Genomic DNA, 27,132 nt, shown 5'->3' with positions numbered 1-27,132 from the left:
CAATGTAGCGGAGGTAGAGTTCGGGGATAGGGCCAGTGTATAAGGGGATTGCACATAAGGTCAAAGTGCGTGACGCATGGAGTCGCTCAAGCCATCTGGAGGACATCGCAGCTTCCGGCATACACTAGTAACGCATGCAACACATGCATTATTACCTTGAAAAAACCTCCAAAATGGTCAACATTTATGCTGTAAAAAATTGTGGAAGTCGGAGTAACCGTGAGCAATGATGCTGAACTTGCTCCGCAAGATGATGCTGAACAGGTTAATGATGAAGAAAACTTTGAACTGCAGCTGCAAGTACGCCATGAACTTCACATGGAAACACAAACACCAGTCAAAGAAACAATGGACACATCAACACAAACAGAAATGTGTGCAGCAGACATAACAGTACTGGAAGCACATTCTTTGCCTCAGAAGGCAGTGGAGGCCAATTATCTGAATGCATTCAAGAGAGAGCTAGATAGAGCTCTTAAGGATAACGGAGTCAGGGGGTTGGGGAGAAGGCAGGAACGGGGTACTGATTGAGAATGATCAGCCATGATCACATTGAATGGCGGTGCTGGCTCGAAGGGCCGAATGGCCTCCTCCTGCACCTATTGTCTATAGACGGCAACAATAAAGTGTTCGCTAAAGCAAGACAAGAAGCAGCCTAAATTAACCTTACTGAAGAAAGCTTTTCCAAGGATGACAAAAACGTTAACTTCTACATGGGTTTACCAACGTTTGCCGTTTTGATGGTGGTCTTTAGATTTAGAGATTTAGAGATACAGCACGGAAACAGGCCCTTCGGCCCACCGAGTCCGCGCCGCCCAGCAATCCCCGCACATTAACACTATCCTACACACACTAGGGACAATTTTTACATGTTATCCCGTCAATTAACCTACATACCTGTACGTCTTTGGAGTCTTCAAATATGTTAAGGACAAGCTCCCCACTGGACATTCATTAACACATTTTCAGCAGTTGCTGATCATCTTGATGAAGCTCAGACTTGCAGTGCCTCATGAAGATCCTGCATATCGATTCTTTGTTAGTGAATCCACAATATAGCGCGTATTCAATACTGGGATTGATGCACTTTACGGCATATCCAAGTTAATTGCTTGGCCTGAAAGAGAGGTTCTGTGGAAGACCATGCCCATGCAATTTCGGCGGACATTTGGAAAGCGTGTGGCAGTGATTGTAGATTGCTGTGAAGTACTTTGTAATAGACCTATGAGTTTAGAGGCACAGGCTCAGACTTGGTCAAACTATAAACACCAGAACACCATCAAATTTTTAATAGATATAACACCAAGTGGTGTTGTTTCATTTTTATCTGGGGCTTGAGGAGGCAGAGGCACAGATAAAACAATTACACTTTCATCTAACTTTTTTGACCACCTGCTTCCTGGGGATGTCATTTTAGCTGATCGTGGTTTTGACATAAAAGATGATGCCGGATTTTACAGTTGTGAAGCAGAAATTCCTGCATTAACAAGAGGGAAAGCACAACTATCTGCACTGGATGTGGAAAAAACCCATGAGATTGCACATTTACACATTCATGTAGGCCGTGTGATTGGTGCTGTCAAGCAAAAATACCTAATTCTAAGTCATAGTATACCACTGGAGGACATGACGACCAACTCTGAAATTCTAGTACCCAAAATTGATAAAATTGCAAGGATCTGTTGTGCACTTTTCAACTTAAATGAATCCATTTCCACCTCAAAAACATTGCCCGGGTCCGTCCATCCCTCTCCTCCATAGCTTCAGAAACCCTCATCCACGCCTTCATCACCTCCCGTCTGGACTACTGCAACAACCTCCTCTATGGCGCACCCTCAAAAATCATCAGTAAACTTCAATACATTCAAAACTCCGCTGCCCGTCTACTCACCCACACCCCGATCCGTGACCATATCACCCCCGTCCTTTATAAACTCCACTGGCTCCCCATCCCCCAGAGAATCCAGTACAAAATCCTCCTCATAACCTACAAAGCCCTCCATAACCTGGCCCCATCCTACCTGACCGACCTCCTCCACAGGCACACTCCCACCTGCACCCTCCGCTCTGCTGCTGCCAATCTCCTATCCCCCCACATCCGGACCAAACTCAGATCCTGGGGGGACAGGGCTTTCTCCATCGCTGCTCCCACCCTATGGAACTCACTACCCCAAACCGTTAGAGACTCCTCCACACTCACCACATTCAAAACATCGCTGAAGTCTCACCTGTTCAGTACTGCCTTCAACCACTGAAGGTCACCTCACCTTCTGTCTCCTTTCTCTGTTCGTTTATTTATTTATTTATTTATTTATCTATTTATTCATTTCCCTATGTTCTCTAAATCTCTGTAAAGTGTCTTTGAGTATATGAAAAGCGCTATATAAATAAAATACATTATTATTATTATTATTATTATAGTCCCACAGTAGGTACAGTGCTTTCGTATGGGACATATACGCTTGTTGTCTCTTTTTAGTCTGGTTTATTTCACGCACATTTTTAAACTTTAATGTTGTATTCTTAATGTTTCAATATTTATGCTTTTTTCTTAATTGTTTACTGTTTGTTTGTGTTGTTAATTGCGAGCGGAGTACTAAGGCACATTACTTGTATGCATACATAGTTGGCCAATAAACTTATTCATACGAATTTATTCATTCGTAAGAACAGAAAAAAACTTTCAAAAAAATAACTTGGCTCATCAGTATTCATTATGAATGAAATTGTAAGTAATTGCCAAATCTTGGAATAACAAACACAGAAGTTAAAGTGCAGTTCAAAATCTTTAACATTAAATTAAATTTAACAGTTTTAAAAACAACCACAAAATGTCGCATATGCAAGACTTGGTGTTTATGTTCTGCCCAACACGTGGTGTTTATGTTCTGCCCAACACGTGGTGTTTATGTTCTGCCCATCACTTGGTGTATTTGTTCTGCCCATCACGTGGTGTTTATGTTCTGCCCAACACGTGGTGTTTATGTTCTGCCCAACACTTGGTGTTTATGTTCTGCCCATCACGTGGTGTTTATGTTCTGCCCATCACTTGGTGTATTTGTTCTGCCCAACACGTGGTGTTTATGTTCTGCCCAACACGTGGTGTTTATGTTCTGCCCATCACTTTGACAGATGCTGATGTTCCTGTTACACGCTGAGCTGCGGTACACGTACCTGCAGACAGCGTTGCGTCACACGGCAACAGCCACCTATCCGGTACATCTGGCCCGGCGTCTGTGCTCTGGCCCTTTATGTCCGGGGATCATGCCCGCAGTGAATCAAAGCCAAGGCACGAACACGCAACATCGTCCCCCCCCCACTTCCTTCCCCCTCCCCGTCCCCCCTCCCCCGCCCCTTTCCCGGCACCCCCCTCCCCCCCCAAAGCCCCTCACCCCCGCCCCCACAACGGCCCCGCCCTCCGATAGGATAAAAGCCGAAGCGCGGGAACATTCTCGCCACTCGCAGGTGATCCGCGGTCAGCATCACACGGTGATCGTGTTCTCCCGCCATCAGCGCCTCGTCTCCCCGCTGCAGGATACGCGTTCCCCGCAGTAAGTCACTCGGTGTCGCGGTGACTGTCCACGGCGAATGAATGAATGGGTGAGGGGGGAGAGAGAGAGAGAGAGAGAGAGAGAGAGAGAGAGAGAGAGAGGCGCAGAAAGGTAACTGGGAGGAGTTGGCTGCGCCTAACGGCTGCGGCTCTCTGACAGTCTGTTGTCTTTTTTTCTTTTTTTTTGTTTGTGTCGGTGTTGGGATGTTTTTTGTTTCTGTTTTTGGCTGTGTATGTGTGGTGGGGTGTGGGGCGGGGCGGGGCGGGGCGGGGGAAACCTTTCTTTTATTAGGTCTCTTCCCCGGGGCGCAGCTCGCCCGCGGGGCCTTCCATCGCCCGGCGCGGCTCGGCTGTGGGCCTTAACATTGCCGGCGCGGCTCGGCCGTGGGACGTTCAGTGCCCGGGGCGGCTCGGCCGCGGGACGTTTCAGTGCCCGGTGCGGCTCGGCCGCTGGACTTAACATCGCCCGGTGTGGCTGCGGGACGTTTCGGTGCCCGGGGCGGCTCGGCCGGGGGGCCTTCCATCCCCTTGCGGGGGCTGTGCGTGTCGTTTGCCTCGGTAGGGGTCGAGCTGCCTGTCCGTGGGTGCGGGGGGAAGAGAGGGGAAGTTTTGTTGCCTCCATCACAGTGAGGGGGTGTTTGGAGTCACTGTGATGGATGTTTGTGTTGGGGTCGGGTGTCCTGTGTTCTTTTCTTTTTTGCTGTGTTTTGTGTGACTGCTGAAATTTCGCTCGGTGTAAAAAGCCGAGTGACAATAAAGTGTTGTTATGTTATGTTATGTGTGGTGACCCCCCGCAACCGTGAGGCGGGGAGAGCGGTGAGTGGGCGACACACTTGTTTATATTTGCCTTTTACGCCCTGGCCAAAGGTGCCGTCCATGGGTTTTATTTTTGGTCATTACGAGCGGCTTTTCCTCAGCGTCTGCATTCAAACCCCGACCGCTACGCCGCCATTGGTTGGCGGGACGGCTCCCCCTGGCGGCGGGGAGGAGTAATGGATGGGCGCAGGTCGTGGCTCCCACTGGTAGCGAGGAGGAGTATTGCCGGGCAGCTGGACGTGGCTCCCCCTGGTGGCGGGGAGGAGTATTGACTGGCCGCTGGGCGCGGCTCTCCCTCGCGGCGGGGAGGAGTATTGCTGGGCAGCTGGACGTGGCTCCCCCTGGCGGCGGGGAGGAGTATTGGCTGGGCAGCTGGACATGGCTCCCCCTGGCGGCAGAAGGTTCTGCGGCCCCAGTGTCCACCTCACCCCGTGTCCCCACCCCCTCAGTCTTCATGAATTCGTCTTCGCCCGCCCCGAATCGCGGGGCTTGGGTCGGCCCGCCGCGGACCTTTCACTGTCCAGCACGGAGGCCGCGGGATTTTCCACCGCCCGGCGGGGGCTTCAATGTCGGGAGCCACGACCGCCCCAACGTGGCAACTTCAACAGCCTGATCGCCGGCAGGGGAGAGAAAGACATTCTGGCCTTCCATCACAGTGAGGGGGTGACTGGAGGAGACTCGATGTAATGGATGTTTTTATGTTGGTTTTGTGATTGTGGGCTTTATTGCTTTATTTTTATTGCTTCTCATTGTTGACTGGGTAACGTAATTTCGTCCAGAAACATGTTTTTGGTTGACAATAAAGGCTATTCTATTTACACAGAATCCCAGAGAAACCGGACACAATACTGAAATAAGACAGTGGGGCAAGCAGCATCTCTGGATAGAAGGAATCAGACCAAGCGTAGGCTCGGCCATCGTTTCGCTGAACACTCAGTTCCCCTAAACCTACCGGAACCTTTGGAGCTTCACGACATCAGACTCTATCTGAGACTGCAAGCTCCTCGATGGTGAAATTCGCAGGCTTTCCCAGGCAAGGGATCGCAGGCTCGATGGTAAGTCCACGGCCCTGTGGTGGGGCTCAAAGTCAGTCGCGCAAGGCGGCCAGCTCCATGATGTTAGGCCGCAGAGCAACCGGAGACAAAATCCGGAAAACAATCGCACCTCCGGCACTGCCCAGCGGCCTACCATTCATTGTGTAGGTCCTGCCCTTGTTCAAAGTCCCAAAATGCAACACCTCACACTTCTCTATTAAATTCCATCAACCATTCCACCGCCCACCTGGCCAATCAATCCAGATCCTGCTGTAATCTTTCACAACCATCTTCACTATCTGCAAAACCACTCACTTTTGTATCATCAGCAAACTTGCTAATCTTCCCCTGTATGTTCTTGTACAAATCATTGATGTAGATGACAAATAGTAACGGGCCCAGCACTGAACCCTGAGGCACACCACTAGTCACAGGCCTCCAGTCCGAGAAGCAACCTTCCACGATCACCCTCTGCTTCCTTCCATGGAGCCAATTTGCTATCCATTCAGCAATCACTCCTTGAATCCCATGCAGTCTAATCTTGCAGAGCAGCCCACCATGCGGAACCTTGTCGAATGCCTTACTGAAATCCATGCACACAACCTCTACAACTCTGCTCTCATCAACCTTTTTGGTCACGTCTTCAAAAAACTCAATCAGATTTGTGAGACCCGACCTCCCGCGTACAAAACCATGCTGACTATCCCTAATCAGACCTTGCCCATTAAATGCCTGAATAACCTGTCCCTCCGAATACTCTAGTAACATTCCAACTACAGATGTTAAGCTCACCAGCCTATAGTTCCCAGCATCTTGCCTGCAGCCCTTCTTAAAAAGAGGCACAGCATTTGCCACTGTCCAGTCTTCCGCTACCTCTCCTGTAAGGAAGACTCGTAAATTTCAACCAGGGCTCTCACAATTTCCTCTCTAGTTTCCCGCAATGTCCTCAGATATATCTGATCAGGCCCTGGAGATCTGTCTACCTTCCTACACAGCAGCACCTTCAGTACTTCGTCGACGGTAGCACTAACTGCTCTTTAGACAATTCCATTCATTTCCCCAAGTTCCTCCGTCCTACTGTCTTTCTCCTCGGTAAATACAGAGGTGACCACTTTGATTCCTGAGAGGTCCACTCTCTCTAGTTACCCTTTTCCCCCTTATGTATTTATAAAATCTCCTGCCTTCTCCCCATAACATCTGACACCTGTACTAATCAGGAATCTATCTCTGCCTTAAAAATATCCACTGACTTGGCCTCCACAGCCTTCTATGGCAAAGAATTCTGACCAAAGAATTTCTCCTCATCTCCTTTTTAAAAGTACTTTAATTATTAGGCTATGACCTTTAGTCCTAGACTCTCCCACTAGTGGAAACATCCTCTCCACATCCACTCTATCCAAGCCTTTCACTATTCTGTATGTTTCAATGAAGCCCCCCCCCCCCCCCCCTCATTCTTCTAAACTCCAGTGAGTACAGGCCCAGTGCTGACAAATGCTCATCATAGGTTAACCTACTCGTTCCTGGGATCATTCTTGTAAACCTCTGCACCCTCTCCAGAGCCAGCACATCCTCAGATATGGTGCCCAAAATTGCTCACAATATTCCAACCGGCCTTACCTGCGCCTTATAGAGCCTTAACATTACATCCCAGTTTTTGTGTACAAGCCCTCTTTGAATAAATGCCAGCATTGAGTTTGTTTTCTTTAGTACTGATCTGACGTGCAGATTAACATTTTGGCAATCCTGAACCAGCACTGCCAAGTCCTTTTGTACCTCTGATTTCTGGATTCTCATCCCATTAGAAAATAGTCTACGCATTTATGCTTACTACTAAAATGCATGACTCCACACTTTGCGACACTACATTCCATCTGCCACTTACCTGCCCACTTTCCAAACCTGTCCGAGTCCCTGCTCTCTCTGCATTACCTGCCCCTCCACCTATTTTCGTATCTTCTGCAAATTTTGCCACAAAGCCTTCAATCCCTTCGTCCAAATCATTAATATACAACATGAAGAGTAGCGGCCGCAGCATCGAGCCCTGCAGAACTCCACTCGTCACTTGCAGCCAACCAGAATAAGCCCCCTTCATTGCCACTCTTGTCTTCTGCCATCCAGCCAACCCGCTATTCATGCCAGTATCTGCCCTCTGATACCGTGGGCTCTCATCTTCCTGAGCAGCCTAACATGTGGCACCTTATCAAAGGCTTTCTGAAAATCTAAGTAAACAACATCTACCGACTCGGCTTTGTCTGCCCTGCTATTTACTTCTTCAAAGAATTCCAGCAAATTTGTCAAGCAAGACCTCCCCTTCACAAAGCCTTGCTGACTTCGGCCTATCTTATCGTGAACTTCTAAGTACTTCGTAACCTCATTCTTTATAATGGAGTCTAAAATCTTACCAACCACCAAAGTCAGACTAACCGACCTATAGTTTAAACTAGATTGGCAGGGGGTGGGATCTCAGGACAGAGGCAGGTAAGAGGTTAGAAGTTGGTTTGGAGGGGGTGAGAGAAAGTTTAGTGGACAGAATAGACAGGATAAAGGCAGAGAGCGAGGAAGGAAGATTGGTTTAAACTGCATGTATTTTAATTCAAGGGGCCTGACAGTTAAGGCAGATGAGCTTGGGGCATGGATAGGTACATGTGACTGGGACATTGTAGCCATTAGTGAAACTTGGTTAAGAGAGGGGCAGGACTGGCAGCTCAATGTTCTGGGTACAGGTGCTTCAGGAGGGACAGGGGTGAAGCTTTCCACCATCACTACTTCAGTTCCATCGGGTGTGTATACTGCTTTGCTTCTTAAAGTCAATCACAATCTCCTTTATCTTGCTGATGTTGAGGGAGAGGTTGTTTTCTTGGCAACAAGTTACAAGATTCTCAATCTCCTTTCTATATTCCGTCTTGTCATTATTGTATATCGATGGTCCTTTATTATCACGTGTACTGAGAGGCAGTGAAATTTGATTTGCCATACAGTCATACCAAAAAAGCAACAAGATTTTAAAAAACGACATAAAAATTAAATATAAACAGCCACCCCAGCGGCGTGTGAGAATCCCCAGGGCACACAGCATAAGTGGAGACCCACAGCCATCAGTTCACTGTCCGGGCCACACACTTGCTCCTTCACCGTGATGTGACCAGAGTTGTACCGATCACTGTCACTCTCTCTGCAGTCCCTGTCCGCCCGAACAGTCAGAAAGCTGTCCACACTTGCACCAGACTCCTAATGTAGCGATATCCCCTCAAACACCGAGATCACTGCACTCACGGCACTCCCTCCGAGTCCCCACCAGTGCAGGCAGCACGGCCATCTTGTTTTTTGGCGACCTCACATTCCCCACTCTGATGGAAGGCAAATAACAATTTACCTTCTTCCTCCTTTTCTCCCGCGGTCGGGGCGATCGATTGCAGTCGGGGCGATCGAAGCTCCCACAGTCTGTGATCGAGGCTCCCGCATTCGGGGCGGTCGATGCTCCTGCAGCTGGAGCTCCCGAAGTCGATCCCTAACAAAGGGACTGCCAGCTCCACGATGTTAGGCCGCAGTGAGGACGGAGATACGTTACGGAAAAAGTCACAGCTCCGTCGTCGAGGGAAGAGATAAAAAGGTTTTCCCCCACATCATACAAAAACTAAAGATTCACTAAAACATACAATTAAAACGGACTAAAAACAACAAAAGAAGAAAGGGACAAGACAGGCTGTTGGCGAGGTTGACACTGACAGTAGCACCCGGTGGTGTCGTCTGCAAACTTGTAGATTGAATTGGACTGGTATATGGCTGTGGTCGTGAGTGCATGGGGATTATAGGAAGGGGCTGAGGGCGCCCCCTGGTGGAGTACTGACCGGTGGTGAGAATTAAAGTAAAGGACCTATCTTCTGATTGTGGTTTGTTGGTCAGGATGTCTATGATCTGGTTGCAGAATGGAGTGCTGTCTCGAAGTTGTATGAGTTTGGAGATGAACTTGGATGTGATAATGGTGTTGAAAACAAAGATGAATCCCGAGGGAGATATGGTGATGTCTGAATTAATAGTCCAGGGCTTCTCTGATCAGTTTCAAATTCACGAATTTGAAAATCCAACTGTTTTCAGTAATTGTTCATGTGTCAGTGCGAGCAAATGCATGTCAAATCCATAGATTCCTTAGAAAAATGTGCTGACATTATTCTTTTTTTTCCCGGTACAGGAGGTGAAGAGTTGATAAAGGTAAGACTATCATCACATTTCTAGTGAAAGGGGATATTTAAGCCAAAATACAGTTTTAGCTTTCAGTTTCTTATTCTGCTGATGTTAATAATTCCTTCCTTCCTGTTGAAATAAATAGGCTAAATTTGGCAAATACAAAGTTGTCTGGCATTGGGCTTTCATTCTTTCAGTTTATTATGGTCAGGATACAGCTTAAAATGTTACGCACAAGTTATCCTCCATAGATCCCCCAAATCATAGAGAGCCCTTTTTAATAATAAAATGGAACTGCAGATGCTGGTTTATACCAAAGATAGAGGCAGCATCTCAGGAGAACATGCGTTCGTGACAATTTGCGTCGGGACTCATCTTCAGACTGATTGTAGTGGAGGGGATGTAGGGGAAGAGTGAAGGGAGGGGGATGGAGGTGTTTGTACAAGTTATCATCATTCATACTGCTAATTTGTAAGCTATTCAAGTGAAATATGAGGCGCTAAATAATCAATTAGTTAATTTAATTGATTAAAATCATTGAAAACGTTAGCGACGCAGAGGTGCTGGTTTCCGGTGGGCACGGTGACAGGTGCATCACACATCTCTGTCCTCCATACAGATGGCCAGCTCCTCTTTTATGAGGTGCTGCTCCTCCAATTTGCATGTTGTCTGGCAATGAAGGAGGCCCAGGACAGAAAGGGACGGGTAGTTAAATTGATAGAAACTGGGAAGTCCAGTAAGCCTTGGCTGACTGAACACGCGTTTAGTGAAATAGTCGCTGAGTCTATACTTTGTCTACTGAACATACAGGAGCCTGCATCAGGAACACTGGATGCAGAAAATGAGGTTAAAGGAGGTGCAGGTGAATCTCCGTCTCACCTGGAAGGAATGTTGGGGTCTCTGGAGGAGCTGACAGGACTATTTTAAGACATTTTAATCTCTTCCTACTCCATTCTGAGGCTCCTACCAGCTTTAAGATGACCATCATTGTCCCAGTACCCAAGAACAGCAAGATAGAGTGCCTTGATAATTACTATCCAGTGGCTCTGACATTCACCATCATGAAGTTCTTCAAGAGCCAGGTTTAGATGCATATTAACTCCAGTCTCCCAGACAACCTTGATCCACTGCAATTTGTTTATTGCCACAACAGGTCCACAGCAGATGCTATTCCCCAGGCCCTATTCTGGGAATATTGGGGAAGATGCAGGATCTTTTCATTCCAACAAGGGATAAAGATTCTAGGGGCGAAAGAGGTGACCGTGGCTGACAAGGGAAGTCAGGACAGTATAAAACTAAAAGAGAAGGCAGATAACATTGCAAAGATTAGTTGGAAGACAGAGGATGGGGAATCTTTTAAAGAACAACAGAAGGGAACTAAAAAGGCAATACAGGGAGAAAAGATGAAATACGAAGGTAAGCTAGCCAATAATATAAAAGAGGATGGCAAGAGTTTCTTCAGTTATGTAAAGAATAATAAAGAGGCAGAGTGGACCTTGAACCGCTGGAGAATGATGCAGCAGAAGTGATAATGGGGAATATAGAAATGGCAGAGAAGTTGAATAACTTTTGCCTCAGTCTTCACAGTGGAAGACACCAGCAATGTGCTTGAAATTCAAGAGAGTCAGGAGTTGGAAGTTAGTGGAGTGGCTATTACTGGGGAGAAGGTGCTTGGGAAGCTGAAAGGGCTGAAGGTGGATAAGTCACCTGGACCAGATGGACTGCACCCTCGGGTTCTGAAAGAGGTGGCTTTAGAGATTGTGGAGGCATTGACTGATATTTTAAGAATCACTACCGGAGAGTTCACAGATGATTGGAAAATTGCCAATATTACCCCGCTGCAAAAGGGAGCAAAGCAGAATAGTGGGAACTATAGGCCGGTTAGTCTGAATTCAGAAAACGGCACTGTTCTTTATTAATATTGATGAAATAGTACTGCTACACAATGTAGCGAAATACAAAATATTTTTAAACCCCCGGTGGAACTATTTGTTACGAGAATTATATTTAATTTAATTTTATTAATCATTGTATTTAATCGTTTAATTGCAGATTTTCTTCATTCTATTACTGATTTGTCAACTTTCACAAGTAACTGCGTGTGACACAGACAAATATGAACATGATGGTGTCTGCTGCTCATCATGTTTAACTCGTAAGTGACAGCCAATATTTTATTTGTAGGAAGGAACTGCAGATGCTGGTTTAAACTGAAGATAGACACAAAATGCTGGAGTAACACAGCAGGTCATGCAGCATCTCTGGAGAGAAGGAATGGGTGACGTTTCAGGTCGAGACCCTTCTTCAAACTGATTAGGTCTCGAGGTGCCAGTTTCAACCCATTTTTAGTCATTAAATCCTCTGAGAGTCGACCACATATTTGAAAAACAGTTCTTCAGACTGAAGAAGGGTCTCGACCCAAAAAGATCACCAATTCCTTCTCTCCAGAGATGCTGCCTGTCCCACTGTGTTACTCCAGCTTTACGTGCTGCAGATTTGATTTTGTTAAAGTAAATCATGTCATAAATAATCTTTGATTTCTGGAATGATGTTACCCGTATCCTACGAAAAATATAGCTACCTACCTTTTATTTTGTTTACATTGTAAGTTTTGGTTTAATATTTTTGTACATCAGAAGTTTTTCAAATATACGGTATGTGGTTGATTCTCGGAGGATATAATGACTGTAGGGGTTAAAACTGGCACCTGGAGACCTAACTAGCGCTGGAACACAGAGATTGAGAACCCCCTACGTAAACCCATGTGCAACCCTGAGGACTGCCGGTTCATTTGCACATCTCCTAAATGGCCTCCAGCTGTGCCTTTATCTTTGGTAAACTAGTTCTATATCCACATTGTTTTTTTTACATAGATTCCATCAAATTACATTTTTTATCGTCAAATTTTTCTAACATGGAGAAGCTTTGCAAATACTAAGAGTTGTCCTTGTGGCACCAGATTCAAACATGCTAGACCTGGAAGCTGCCGGACCAGAGTTTCAACCTGTATTTTGAATGGTTTACATTGTTAGTTATTTATTTAAATAATGTTCTTTCTTTTAACCCACAAATTTGCAACATTTTGGCCAAGTATACTTTGGAATATAAATGTTCAGGTTTATTGTCGTAGATGAAACTAAATGATGTTGAAGATGCTCTCTGGCAGGTTCAGGTTTCCATGCCTCTTCCTACTACATATTTGCCATGACAATGCAGGCTTCTGAATGAAGATTGCTGCTGCCAGGTGTTTCATTAGTTCAAGTGCCTTGTACAAAGCTGTGAGCAAGACGGAATGAACAGTGCTGGAACAAAGCAGCGTAAAGAATCCTCACTGAGGATTGGTTAAATTGGTTAGTCCTGAAAATGGGCAACGCCATCACTATTAGCTCGGGCCCCGAAAAGCTGACCATCACCTTTAGCACACCAGTGTAACATTTGCCTCTGGAAGTGAATGTTTGAAGATTAACACCACAAAGCTGATGGTGCACATGGGAGCAGTGATGGGTGTTTCTTCTGTGGCAAGCACTAACTGTAGCCACCACATCAAACCTCTGGATCTGTCTCTGCAAGATCCTCCGAATCAACTGGTAGGATAAACAATCCAACATCAGCATCCTTTACCAGGGCAACATCCCCAAGATTACAGTTGGCTTTTTCTGTTACTATACGATTTAAGCCAGCATCTGCAGTTCTTTCCTACACATTCCTGATGAGTTTGATCCTATTGGCATCTGCAGCCTTCGCCCTGCTGCCCCAGCACACAGCAACAAAGAAGATGGCACTGGCTACATCTGCAGCATCTTACTGCAGACGTTGAAGGAGCGGAGCCTTCTCATAAAGTACAGCTGGATCTGTCCCTTCTTGTACAGGGCCTCAGTGTTCCTGGACCAGTCCAGTTTACTGTCCATGAGCACTCCAAGGTATTTGTACTTCTTGGTAAACTGCACATCCACACCAGTGATGGAGACAGGGGACAGGGGTGTTCCTCTCCTCCTACACTCCACCACCAACTCCTTAGTCTTGTCGGAGTTGAGCTGCAGGTGATTCAGCCCACACCACCCAACAGAGACATTGACTACACCTCCGTATTCAGCTTCCCTCCCCTCACTGATGCAGCCCACAATTGCACAGTCATCTGAAAACGTCTGCAGGTGGCAGGAAACGGAGATATATCAGACATCCTAAGTATAGATGGTGAACAGGAAGGGAGAGAGGACCATCCCCTGTGGGGCCCCTGTGTTGCTCACCACCATGTCAGAGACACAGTTCTGTAGCCTGACATATTGTGGTCGTCCAGTCAGGTAGTTGGTGATGCAGGACACCAATGGAGCATCCACCCGCATCTTCATCAGTTTGCTCCCGAGCAGTGCAGGTCGGATGGTGTTAAAAGCACTGGCGAAGTAAGAAAACATGACTCACACAATGCTTCCCGGCTTATCCAGGTGAGCGTAGGAACAATGGAGCAGATGGATGAGGCGTCTTCAACCTCCATCTGTGTTTGGTAAGTGACCTGCAGGGGGTCCAGATAGGGTTTAACCAGGGGTCGCAGGTGAGTGGGCACCAGCCTCTCCAGGGACTCCATGATGTGTGAAGTCAGTGTCTGTAGTCATTGGAGCAACTGGGGCACGTCCTCTTTGGATCAGGAACCAGGCAGGATGTCTTCCACATCTCAGGACCCCTCTCCAGGCTCAGGTTGAACATATGCTGGAGTACTCAACACAATAGGCTGGCACACGCCTTGAGTACCCGAGGGCTGGCACCATCGGCACCCGTGGCTTTGCCTGGGCGGAGACTGCTCAGCTCCTTCCTCACCTGCTCAACCTCGATGGTCAGGCGCGACAAAGAAAGGGCAGAGGAAGTGGACCAGGGAGATTGAGGGGGAGAGTCTGTCTGAGATTACATCCTATGGAAGCGGATGTAATTGTGCCATTAAAAAGACATTTGGACGGATATGTGGAGAGGAAAGGTTTATGGGGCTATTGGCCAAATGCAATCACATATTGATTAGCCAAAATGCCAATGTAGTTGGCATGGACAAGGTTGGTCGAGGGGCTTGTCCCCATGCTGTATAACTTCCTGATTCTACATGCTGCTATTCCTGCTTACAATAGTAATAATAGTGAATAAAGATAATCAAGTGTTTTTTGTTAATTTAATGTTATGCAATGAACCAGATTTAATAGAGAACTTGAGCTAAAGGAGTCACTAGGAGGTAGTGACCACAATATGATAAGATTTAACCTACAATTTGAAAGAGAGAAGGTGAATTCAGGTGTGTGTGTTACAGCTGAGCAAAGGGGAATACCGAAGCATGAGGGAGGAGCTGGCAAAGATTGACTGGAAAGGGATTTAATAGGAATGACGGTAGAGCAGCAAAGGCAGGAATTTCTGCAGATAATTTGGAAGGTGTAGGATCATTTCATTACAAAGAGGAAGAAAGACTCCAGGGGGAGAATAAGAAAACCATGGCTGACAAGGGAGGTGAAACATGAAAGCAAAAGAGAAGGCCTATAATATTGCAAAGATTAGTGGGAAGCCAGAGGATTGCGATGTTTTTAAAGAACAAAGGTAACTAAAAGGACAATACTAAGAGAAATTATGAACTACGAATGTAAGTTAGCCAGCCAATAATATAAAAGAGGATAGCAAGAGTTTCTACAGATATATAAAGAGTAAAAAAAGAGGCAAGAGTGAACATTGAGCCGCTGGAGAATGATGCAGGAGAAGTGATAATGGGAAATCAATAAATTGCAGTGGAATTGAATAACTTTTTTGCATCAGTTTGAAAGACACCAGCAGTGTGCCTGCAATCCTAGAGAGTCGGGGGAGTGGCGATTACTAAGAAGGTGCTAGGAAAACGGAAAGATCTGAGGGTTGGATAGATCACCTGGACTGGATGGACTGCACCCCAGGGTTCTGAAGGAGGTGGCTTCAGAGATTGTGGAGGCATTAGTTGTGACATTTCAAGAATCGCTAGAGTTAGGAGCGGTTCCTGAAGATTGAAAAATTGCAAATATCACCCCCACTGTACAAGAAGGGAGCAAAGCAGAAGAGCGGAAACTATAATCCGGTTAGCCTGACTTCGGTGGTTGGTAAGATTTTACATGGAAACATAGAAAATAGGTGCAGGAGGAGGCCATTTGGCCCTTCAAGCCAGCTGATCATCCACAATCAGTAACCCGTGCCTGCTTTCTCCCCATATCCAGCAGGTGGGGGTGTGAATTTTGAATAGGATGTGGAGAAGCTTTCAGGGAGAGGGTGGGAAAGACAAGTCAAGTGAATGGGTGAGACATGATGGGTGGAACATAAAGTGGAAAAACAAGAAATGGGGGAGATATTAAACAATTTCTTTTCTTCGGTATTTACCGAGGAGAAGGATATTGAATTATGTGAGGTAAGCGAAACAAGTAGAGTAGTGATGGAAATTAGGAGGATTAAAGAAGAGGAGGTACGGACACTTTTGAAGAATATAAAAGTGGATAAGTCTCCAGGTCCTGATAGGATATTCCCTAGGACATTGAGGGAAGTTAGTGCAGAAATAGCAGGGGCTATGACGGAAATATTTCAAACGTCATTAGAAACAGGGATGGTGCCGGAAGATTGGCGCATTGCGCATGTTGTGCCTTTGTTTAAAAAAGGTTCTAAAAGTAAACCTAGCAATTATAGACCTATTAGTTTGACGTCTGTGGTGGGAAAATTAATGGAAAAGATACTTAGGGACAATATATATAATTATTTGGATAATCAAGGCCTGATTAGAAACAGTCAACATGGATTTGTGCCTGGAAGGTCATGTTTGACTAATCTTCTTGAATTTTTTGAAGAGGTTACCAGGGAAATTGATAAGGGCAAGGCTGTGGATGTTGTCTATATGGACTTCAGTAAGGCATTTGACAAGGTTCCACATGGAAGGTTGATTAAGAAGGTTAAATCGTTGGGTATTAATAGTGAGGTTGCAAGATGGATTCAACAATGGCTGAATGGGAGATACCAGAGGGTAACGGTTGACAATTGTATGTCAGGTTGGAGGCCAGTGTCTAGTGGAGTACCCCAAGAATCTGTGTTGGGTCCACTGTTGTTTGTCATTTACATTAATGATCTGGATGATGGTGTGGCAAATTGGATTAGTAAATATGCAGATGATACTAAGATAGGTGGAGTAGTTGATAGTGAGGTAGATTTTCAAAGTCTACAGAGAGACTTGGGCCTTTTGGAAGGGTGGGCTGAAAGATGGCAGATGGAGTTTAATGCTGATAAGTGTGAGGTGCTGCATTTTGGTAGGACAAATCAAAATAGGACGTACAGGGTAAATGGTAGGGAATTGAGGAATGCAGTGGAACAGAGGGATCTGGGAATAACTGTGCATTGTTCCCTGAAGGTGGAATCTCATGTGGATAGGGTGGTGAAGAAGGCGTTTGGTATGCTTGCCTTTATAAATCAGAGCATCGAGTATAGAAGTTGGGATGTAATGTTGAAATTGTGAGGCCGAATCTGGAGTATGGTGTGCAGTTCTGGTCGCCAAATTATAGGAAGGATGTCGACAAAATGGAGAGGGTACAGAGGAGATTTACTAGAATGTTGCCTGGGTTTCAGCACTTAGGCTACAGAGAGAGGTTGAACAGGTTGGGTCTTTATTCTTTGGAGCGTAGAAGGTTGAGGGGGGACTTGATAGAGGTTTTAAAAATTTTGAGAGGGACGGACAGAGTTGACGTGGGTAGGCTTTTCCCTTTGAGAGTGGGGAAGATTCCAACAAGGGGACATAGCTTCAGAATTGAGGGACAAAGGTTTAGGGGTAACATGAGGGGGAACTTCTTTACTCAGAGGGTTGTGGCTGTATGGAATGGGCTTCCGGTGGAAGTGGTGGAGGCTGGCTCGATTTTATTATTTAAGAGTAAATTGGATAGGTATATGGATAGGAGGGGATTGGAGGGTTATGGTCTGAGTGCAGGTAGATGAGACTAGGTCAGGGAGAATGGTCGGCGTGGACTGGTAGGGCCGGACAGGCCTGTTTCCATGCTGTAGTTGTTATATGTTATATGTTATATGTTAGTGCAGTCCACTTTGATGGAAGAGGGGAGTAGTAATTATGTGTTGGTGGAGCTATGGTGAGACTACCTGGGTAATTGTCTCATGATAAAGTGAAGAAATAGAAATGATTTAATGGGACTGGTAGAAAATAGAAGACTGAGTGATAGACTTCTGGATTTTGAGGGAATGGAGAGACATGGAGTTAGTGTTGAGAGGTGCTGGCATAGAAGAACTTTCCTAGGCAGAACAGACACAAGATGTTGAACAGCCAAAGTCAGCTTCAGTATCATCTATTATTTTGTCTGAGTTGAAATAGAAAGCAGTTAATAGTAATTCAGCCTGGACTTCATAAATGTTTTCTATTTACAGGTTTGGGGCTTCAAATTAAGCAAAATTGTACTGAAACTAACGATACGATATGCAAACCCAGAAAAGGGCATTACTGTGTTGGAACAAACTGTCAGATGGCTAAAAAGCATACATCATGTCCAGCGGGCCAAGGAGTCAAGAAGAAAGGTAGTGTGATGTCTTGAGAGGTCGGGAGCTTTTCTCTTGAAGGTTGGGAGGTGTGGGTGCCGGAAATGAAGACAGAAAAGTTCTTGTTTTCAAACTTAAATTCCATATATTTAGTCTTTTCCAAAAACAGGTAAACTTAATTGTTTGCAGACAGGTACACAAAACCAAAACAGGTAGTTAAATCAAAACTGTAGCTTGCTGCCTTCTTACAAAATATAACTCAAACACTGCTTCTCTCTCTCCCTCTCTGCTCCAGTCGTTGTCTCTCCCTGTCTGTCTGCTCCAGTCGTTGTCTCTCCCTCTCTGCTCCAGTCGTTGTCTCTCCCTCTCTGCTCCAGTCGTTGTCTCTCCCTCTCTGCTCCAGTCGTTGTCTCTCCCTCTCTGCTCCAGTCGTTGTCTCTCCCTCTCTGCTCCAGTCGTTGTCTCTCCCTCTCCCTCTCTGCTCCAGTCGTTGTCTCTCCCTCTCTGCTCCAGTCGTTGTCTCTCCCTCTCTGCTCCAGTCGTTGTCTCTCCCTCTCCCTGTCTGCTCCAGTCGTTGTCTCTCCCTCTCTGCTCCAGTCGTTGTCTCTCTCACTGCTCCAGTCGTTGTCTCTCTCACTGCTCCAGTCGTTGTCTCTCCCTCTCTGCTCCAGTCGTTGTCTCTCCCTCTCTGCTCCAGTCGTTGTCTCTCCCTCTCTGCTTCCCTTCCCTTTTAGCTCTCTCACTGAGGCAATCAGCTCATCTGGTTCAGCTGGGCAGCAATCAGTGTCAGCAGCAATCAGTGTCAGCAGCAATCAGTGTCAGCAGCAATCAGTATCAGCAGCAATCAATGTCAGCAGCAATCAGTGTCAGCAGCAATCAGTGTCAGCAGCAATCAGTGTCAGCAGCAATCAGTGTCAGCAGGGCAGGCAGCCCTGCTGACTATGGGGTTTGTAGTCTTTTGCTGGCAGCCATGATGGTTTGTAGTCCTTGTTGCATCCACCGGGAGGAAATGTATCTCCCCTCTATGACTCTACCTGTCATGATATCACAGTAGGAATTGAGCAGCATAACAGAATCAGAGATTGGAAATTTGCATTAAAGCATTTTGCCAAGGGCTTGTGCTAAAATGCCATGAGACCTTTTATAGGCCTGCTGCATTTAATTCTGTGCAGAACAAGGACATTTTTAGATTTAGAGATACAGCGCGGAAACAGGCCCTTCAGCCCACCGAGTCCGCGCCGCCCAGCGATCCCCGCACATTAACACTACCCTGCACACACTAGGGTACCCTGCACACACAGTCAATTAACCTACATACCTGTACGTCTTTGGAGTGTGGAAGGAAACTGAAGATCTCGGAGAAAACCCACACAGGTCACGGGGAAAACGTACAAACTCCGTACAGTCGGTGCCCGTAGTCAGGATCGAACCTGAGTCTCTGGTGCTGCATTTGCTGTAAGGCAGCAACTCTACCGCTGCGCCACCGTGCCACCATTGAAATGTCCAAAGGGAGCTTGCTGCCAGCTGGATGGCTGCCTGGGGATGCCATGTAGCATCTGCAAGGCTGACATTTATTTTAAGGAGTCCTTTGCATAAATTTAGAATGGGCTTTGCATTTGTGTTCTAATAGGCTGCCCATTTTTGTCCATTATTGAGCAGTCACTATTGTCCATATTATTGCTTCTCTCTGCACTAAAATGGTAGTTCAAAACCACAAGTTTATTTTGTTTAATGTTAAACTTGATTTGATGAAAAGTAATTATTTTTAACTGTAACGCATGTAAAAGTGACAAGAGCTTTCTCAGACCAGTAATGCAGTCTCCACTCTAGTTACCTGTCATTAATGCTTATTCTTTTATTTTTCAGGGACACAGTTAAATGATACTGTGTGTGAGATGTGTCCAGCAGGAATGTTTTCAAGAAATAAATCATCAACTGAAGCTTGTATGAATTGGACAGTGTGAGTACTTTTAGAATCCATTGTAATCCATGTTCTGGAAACTCTTGTTGATATTTTGCAATTCACACAGTCCCGTTTCCATATTATTCCTATCATTCACAATGTGCCTTTCAGAAACAAATTTAATTTACTCCAATGTAAAGGTAAGAAGTTGAAATCCTCTCAGTTGAAAATGCTGTATTATGTTTTCCCTGGAATTTGCACTTTCTTTGTAGTAAAAGAAACAATCCTCCTGACCCACATTACGGCAGAACATCTGCAAAGTATCTCCCTCCTCTTGCCTTGGTCTCGGTGATAGTAAATTGTCTCAATGTCTGGATCTTCCCCTTCAAGCATACCTGGCAACTTTTGCATTTGGGGAGCAACCCCCAGTTAGTACAATCATAATGATTCTCACATTTAATTCAGAGAGTTCCCGGATTCTCGGAGTGCTTAGAAGTACATTTCTTCATGCTCAACAAAACCCACCGTACCACAGAAAGGTTGCAGGGTCATAATTACCCTCATAATTAATTTAGCTAAATGTTAGAAACTTTACACTATTAGATAATGCTGGATAATTCTGCCATGGTCAATCACGCTTAACACAGATAACAATATCAGCAGTCCTGCACACTTACTGTCAATTAAGGTGATGTATTTTCTGTTGTGGGCATTTCTAATTAAGCTTGAAAAAAAAAAATTAAAATCCAATGTTAGCTGCATAATTTAATTTAACTCTTATAATGGTTTAAGTATAACTTTGTAACTTGAATTATAACCAAGACTAACAAAAGTATCCCGAAGCAATAAACAAATATATTTCTACAAACAAGTAAAAAGATGTGGAGATAGCAATGCAAGGTTCAACATGGTTAGAATAAAGGCAAAGCCATGAGGATTTGAACACAATTAGACTTTAAAAATATATAATGGAAAGTTATTAAGATAAAACATTTTCCTTGAATTACTCAAAAATATTACTCCATTTGTTTAGTAGTGCGATTCAAACTGCAATTCAATCATGAATAACAATTGTAAATTAAGTTTTTCATCATTAATAAATACTAGTTAAGACAAGTAAAGATATTATACTCAAGATAGAACCTGCAAAAAGAACCAAATTAATTTCCCAGTTCCTCTGCTAGGCAATTATATTGATTCTTTTGTTGTCGTTGGAAACTAAAGAATGGAAGCAACTGAGAGCAGTCTCACATAGGTGTATGAAAGAGTAGAGAAGGATGGTGTGATGAAATCAGCACGGAAGTTGACATGGATAAGAAGGAAAATGAGGAAAATGTGTTCCTAGCAAGACACTCCGTGTGTTTCCCAACCAGTTTGGATGTACAAGGCGATCTGCAATCTACTGGAAGACCAGACCAGATCTGGGTGTTCTTGTCAGGTGATCTAGGTCATACAAGAAGTCCAAGTGCCTCCTCCAGAAGGCCACTGGGAATGTGACGTGACTCTTCTGGGCTAAACTTGTGGCTCCGATGGACACTCAACAAATATAGCATGGCTTGCACTCCATCGTTTCAATCAGCGTGAGATAGAGTAGCACAAGTGACAGCAACGTGTCACTCCCAGGTGAGCTCAATGTTTCCTCTGCTCACTTTGAAAGGGAGAACAATGATGTACCACCATGGGTCCTACAGTCCCACATGACCCTGTGCAAACTTCAAAAAATACTTTACGATTGTGAACCTCTGAAAGCAAACAGTCCTGTTGGTATACCTGTATTCTCAAAACCTGGCTTAGAGATTTCATGGAAATCTTCAACCTCTCACAACAACAGCCTGAGATCCCCACCCTCAGTAAAGGACATCTCTAATACCAGTGCCTAACAAGAGCAGGAGCTGGGTGTGGCACAAAGCATTTCACCTGAGATGGAAGGATGTGATCCATGAGAATCAGGGCTGACATCCCAGTGCATTGCCCAGGGACAGGTGTTAAACCAAAGTCTTGTCTGCTCACACAGGTGAAATGGAAAGATTCTGCAGAACTGTTTTGAAGATGAGTGGTTGACCTATTCCTGATGTCTTCATAATGCCAAAAGTGCTAAACCTCAGAATGCTGGGGTTGCAATAAAATTTCAATCATAGATTATTTGTAACTGATTCATTATATTTGAACAAAGCAGCCTTTGGGAATGCTGGTATTCATTTATTTTTCTTTCTGTAAATTCCCCAGATGTGAAAAGCTCCATCGACAACTGTTTGAACCTGGGAGCAGTGAAGCTGATGTAAAGTGTGCAGAAGCAAATAACAATTTAAGAATTATCATTCCAGTTATCGCCATTGCGGTTATCATTTTCATTTTAATTGGGGCAGTTGTTTTCTGGAGGTATCCTAAACTCAGACCATGTATGTTATTCATTTTCTGAATTCAATGTTTTTTTAGCCAGTTTGGAAATGATCATAATTTTTTAAATATTAGTATTTACAATCACCAAACTATTGTGCGACTATGAATTTAACCAATCTTTTTGCTCTCTGTACTAAAAAATGTAAAATTGCCAGTTTTACTAATTGTCATTATTTCCAATTGAGGAAATTGTTTGAAGCTGAGAGGAGTAATTCTCCACCTCGATGTTGTCTTTGACCTAGAACTGGGGTTTTCTTTATACATCCACACCACTATGGAGCCGCCCTGTTTTCACTTCTTGCACATGGCTCTGTCTTGCATCAGCTCCTCCTTTACTCCTCAGCCATGCCTTTGCTACTTTTTCACCTCTATTCTGCTGCTCTGCTTGCTGATATACATTCACTCCTGCTACAAGCACACTTCAACTTTAAAATCTAAATACCTGTTATCATGTGTTTCCCCAACTCCAGTCTCATCCCTTCAGCCTTGTGCAGACCTGCAGGGCCGCTGGGTCTGCAAAGCCACTCTCCTGATCTTCCCTGAATTCACTCTCCACCACTCCTCTAAATTCTGGAAATTCCTTCCTGAACATTTTCTTTAGGCTACCTCTGTGATCCAACTGAATCCAATTGCTGGGATTCCCCAGGGTTTCTTTGTGGACCTGACAGATTGTTGATTAGTACAGGTGTCCAGGGTTATGGGGTGAATGGGATTGAGAGGGGAAGATAGATCAGCCATGATTGAATGGCAGAGTAGACTTAATGGGCTGAATGGCCGTATTTTACTACTAGTAGGAACTTGGGAGAACTACTTGTTCCTTTGCCTAATTGTGTTTCTGAAGAATTCTGCTTTTCATAACCCTTCTCATTGCCCACTCATGCCTGTTGGTCCCTGCTGCTGCTGTGGTGCTGCTGTCGGACCTCCGACAATACACACCCTGAGCTGTTGTATATCCCACTCCTAACATTATCACACCGATTATAGATTAAAATAAACTCCATCTGGCTACGGTGGGATCTTCTGTCATCCTGAACAGCCACAGAGAACAGTTGTGGCAGAAAACTGGCAGAATAGTTTGTAAATCACCGATTAATTTCATGTCAAAACATGACAGACTAAAGATATAGTTAACCAATTTCACGGTATTTATACTGAAAACCTTCCATTTTTGTTTTTCCGATAGGTTTCAAAAAAAGACGAAAGAATGGGGTAAGCACATAATATCTCACCATTATTTAAAGGTCGTGTGTATTAAAGTTGAAAGCAATACAAACAGATTGCTGCTGTTTAATTCAAATAATTTAGTATTATGTTTTCTGTGCATGTTCTACTTACCCTGAAATGATGCATCATTACACTGGATCCAAAGCACAGGGCTCGTACAGTCTTTGAAAGTCCTGGAATTTGAAACTCTGTTTTTCAAGGCCTTCAAACTCCTTAGGTTTATCATAGGTCCTTCAAAGTCCTTTGAAAATTCACTTTTCGTTTTAATAAATCACTAAATTTATGATCCGCGGATTTATAAATTTGGAAGTTCAAGCTGCAGCGGCGGCGGCAGTAGCAGTTGAGGAGCCGGGTTCACGCCTTGCCTCGTCGCCGGAGGATCTGAAAGAGCTCCGGGTCTGTCGCCATGAAGGAACCCCAGGTCGTGGCCTTGCCCTGGGCCTCTGCCGTGAAGGAGCGCCAGACCGGTTTCCGTGAGGAAGCTCCGGGCCGCTGCCTTGAAGGAACCCTAGGCCGCGGCCGTAAAGACGCTTCAGATCACTGTCGGTTGAGATGGTGGCACCACGGGCATATCTGTCCAAAGTGTTCTCCTGTTTCCCCTTCCTGCTGGTACTTAGCGATCTTCAGTGTGAAGGTAGTGAGGAGGAGGAAGTGACATTGCAGCTGCTGTTGCTGCTGCGGGAGGGAGGGAGGGTGTAGGCCTGGCGCCAAGGTATCGAGATCTAAATGTGACATTTAGTCAAACTTTAAAAAAATCCCCTCTGGTTTAACTCTGCCCAGCGCATCAATTGCAACTCCCATTCGCCAAGTGATGGAATCGATAAGTGAGTGAATGTCGGCAATATTGAAGGCATCAGGCCTGACGTAAAACGTGAAGGGGGGGACGGACCCATATTGACATTGGAAGCTCTGCCTCCCGTTGCTGGGGAGCATCAATGTCCTGTGTTGTTTTAATGAAAATAAGCATGAATCAGTGTAAGAAAATAACTGCAGATGCTGGTACAAATCAAAGGTATTTATTTCACAAAATGCTGGAGTAACTCAGCGGGACAGGCAGCATCTCAGGAGAGAAGGATTGGGTGACGTTTTGGGTCGAGATCCTTCTTCAGACTGATGTCAGGGGAAAGGGAGGCACATAGATAGAATGTAGTCGGACACAGTAAGACTGGAGGGAGAACTGGGAAGGGGGGGTTAGAGAGGGAAAGCAAGTGCTACTTGAAGTTAGAGGTCAATGTTCATTCCTCTGGGCTGTAAACTACCCAGGCTTACCTGAGGCTTCCACCGCTGCTGCCGCTGACCTCCACCGCCTCCCCGGGGCCGCTGCCGCCAACGTCCAAGGCCTCTTCACCGCCGCTGCCGCCAACGTCCTCCCTGGCTATCCACTGACCGGGCCGACCGGTGCTTACCCGGGCTCCAGTTCCCCGTGGGCCTCCACCAGCGACTGTGTTGACCCGCACCGCTCCACCACCCAGCAGCAGGTCACAGCCGTCGCTGTACCCGGCTCCCAGGCCCAGCAGCAGGTCGCAGCTTCACCCGGCCCACAGACACTGCGCTGGGCCCACAGGTCCAATGAGGCAGAGTCCCACAGTGCCACTGGGTCCTACTGCCCACTCCCTACTAAAGGGAACCACACCAAGGTTTCCACTGGGTTTCCCCCTTCCCCCTCTAGCCAGGTGACTCTAACTACTCCCCATATCGGTCCTCATGCCCCCCTCTGCTCTGTTAACCCACCACCCCCTCACCATACATCCCCTCCCCCTCCGCCTGCCCTCCCTGCCTTCATCCGGCCCCAACCCCCACACTTGCCGGGTGTTCACCATCCCCCCTGACCTCCCCCTTTCAGACACCGAACGGTTTGTCCTCAGCAGAGGCCTCACCTTTGTTCCCCTCCGTCCCCACATCAACGAGTTCCGGGTCCGCCATGATGTGGATCTCTTCTTCAGTCGCCTCTGCCTCCGAGCCTTTTTCCATGGGAAGGAGTCCACACCCCCCCAGTGTTGACCCCTTCTCCCATCTCCAGCGGACCCCCTCCTCTTGGACCCCCCCCGGTTGGCCAACTACCCTCACTAGAACTTTTCATCTCCAACTGCCGGCGTCACATTAACCGCCTCAAATTCTCCACTCCCCTGACTCACTCTAACCTCTCCCCTCTTGAACGTGCAGCCCTCCACTCACTCTGCAACAACCCTGACTTAGTCATCAAACCCGCTGACAAGGGAGGTGCAGTGGTAGTCTGGCGTGCTGACCTCTACCGGACCGAGGCCAGATGACAACTCTCAGACACCTCCTCCTACTTATCCTCGGACCATGACCCCACCGACGAGCACCAAACCTTAATCATCAACACCATCATGAACCTCACCATTACCGGTGCTCTACCCTCTAATGCCTCCAAACTTATCGTTCCCCATCCCTGCACGGCCCGATTTTACCTTCTACTTAAAATCCATAAACAGAACTGTCCCGGCAGACCCATTGTTTCTGCCTGTTCATGTCCCACCGAACATATTTCCATCTACCTCGACTCCATCCTATCCCCCCTGGTCAAATCCCTCCACACCTCACATGCTCTCCGTCTCCTCAATAACTTCCGGTTCCCAGGCCCCCACTCCCTCATCTTTACAATGGATGTCCAGTCACTCTACACTTCCATCCCCCACAAGGGTGGTCTCGAAGCCCTCCGTTTCTTCCTCGACCGTAGAACCAGCCAATCCCCATCTACGAACACTCTCCTCCGCCTAGCAGAGCTGGTTCTTACCCTCAACAACTTCTCCTTTGACTCCTCCCACTTCCTCCAAACCAGAGGCATAGCAATGGGCACTCGCATGGGCCCTAGCTATGCCTGCCTCTTTGTCGGGTACGTCGAACAATCCCTGTTCCGGACGTACACCGGCCCCATCCCCGAACTCTACCTCTGCTACATCGACGACTGCATTGGTGCTACCTCTTGTACTCATGCAGAACTCACTGACTTCATACACTTCACTACCAATTTCCATCCTGCTCCTAAATATACCTGAACTATCTCTGACATCTCCCTCCCGTTTCTGGACCTCATCATCTCCATCACAGGAGACAGACTAGTGACTGACATCTAATATAAACCCACTGACTCGCACAGCTATCTGGACTACACGTCTTCCCACCCTGTCTCCTGCAAAAAGTCTATCCCCTAATCCCAATTCCTCCATCTACGCTGCATCTGCGCCCAGGATGAGGTGGTTCACACTAGGGCATCAGAGATGTCCTCAGTCTTCAGGAAACGGGGCTTCCCCTCTTCCATTATAGACGAGGCTCTCACTAGGGCCTCTTTTACATCCCGCAGCTCCGCTCTTGCTCACCCTCCCCCCATTCGTAACAAGGACAGAATCCCCCTCGTTCTCACCTTCCACCCCATCAGCCAGCGTATCCAACAAATCATCCTCCAACATTTCCATCACCTCCAACGGGATCCCACTACTGGCCACATCTTCCCATCTCCTCCCCTTTCTGCGTTCCGTAGAGACCGTTCCCTCCAT

The 27,132-nt window shown here is 46.2% G+C and overlaps 1 protein-coding gene across 1 annotated transcript in view; it reads left to right on the top strand.

The window, feature by feature from the left end:
* The first annotated feature begins 9,361 nt into the window (after positions 1-9,361).
* The window catches only part of LOC144607895 (uncharacterized), a 34,199-nt gene continuing 16,428 nt past the window's right edge, over positions 9,362-27,132 (top strand). The window contains exons 1-8 of the mRNA XM_078425022.1: positions 9,362-9,494; positions 9,590-9,609; positions 10,542-10,664; positions 11,635-11,737; positions 17,980-18,126; positions 19,954-20,047; positions 22,217-22,389; positions 23,574-23,599. Of these exons, the coding sequence (XP_078281148.1) occupies positions 9,362-9,494; positions 9,590-9,609; positions 10,542-10,664; positions 11,635-11,737; positions 17,980-18,126; positions 19,954-20,047; positions 22,217-22,389; positions 23,574-23,599 (819 nt within the window). The remainder of the gene's footprint in view (positions 9,495-9,589; positions 9,610-10,541; positions 10,665-11,634; positions 11,738-17,979; positions 18,127-19,953; positions 20,048-22,216; positions 22,390-23,573; positions 23,600-27,132) is intronic.

This window comes from Rhinoraja longicauda, chromosome 30, assembly GCF_053455715.1.
Source record: "Rhinoraja longicauda isolate Sanriku21f chromosome 30, sRhiLon1.1, whole genome shotgun sequence".
Taxonomy (NCBI): Eukaryota; Metazoa; Chordata; class Chondrichthyes; order Rajiformes; family Arhynchobatidae; genus Rhinoraja; species Rhinoraja longicauda.
This window is presented reverse-complemented; position numbering and strand designations above follow the sequence as displayed.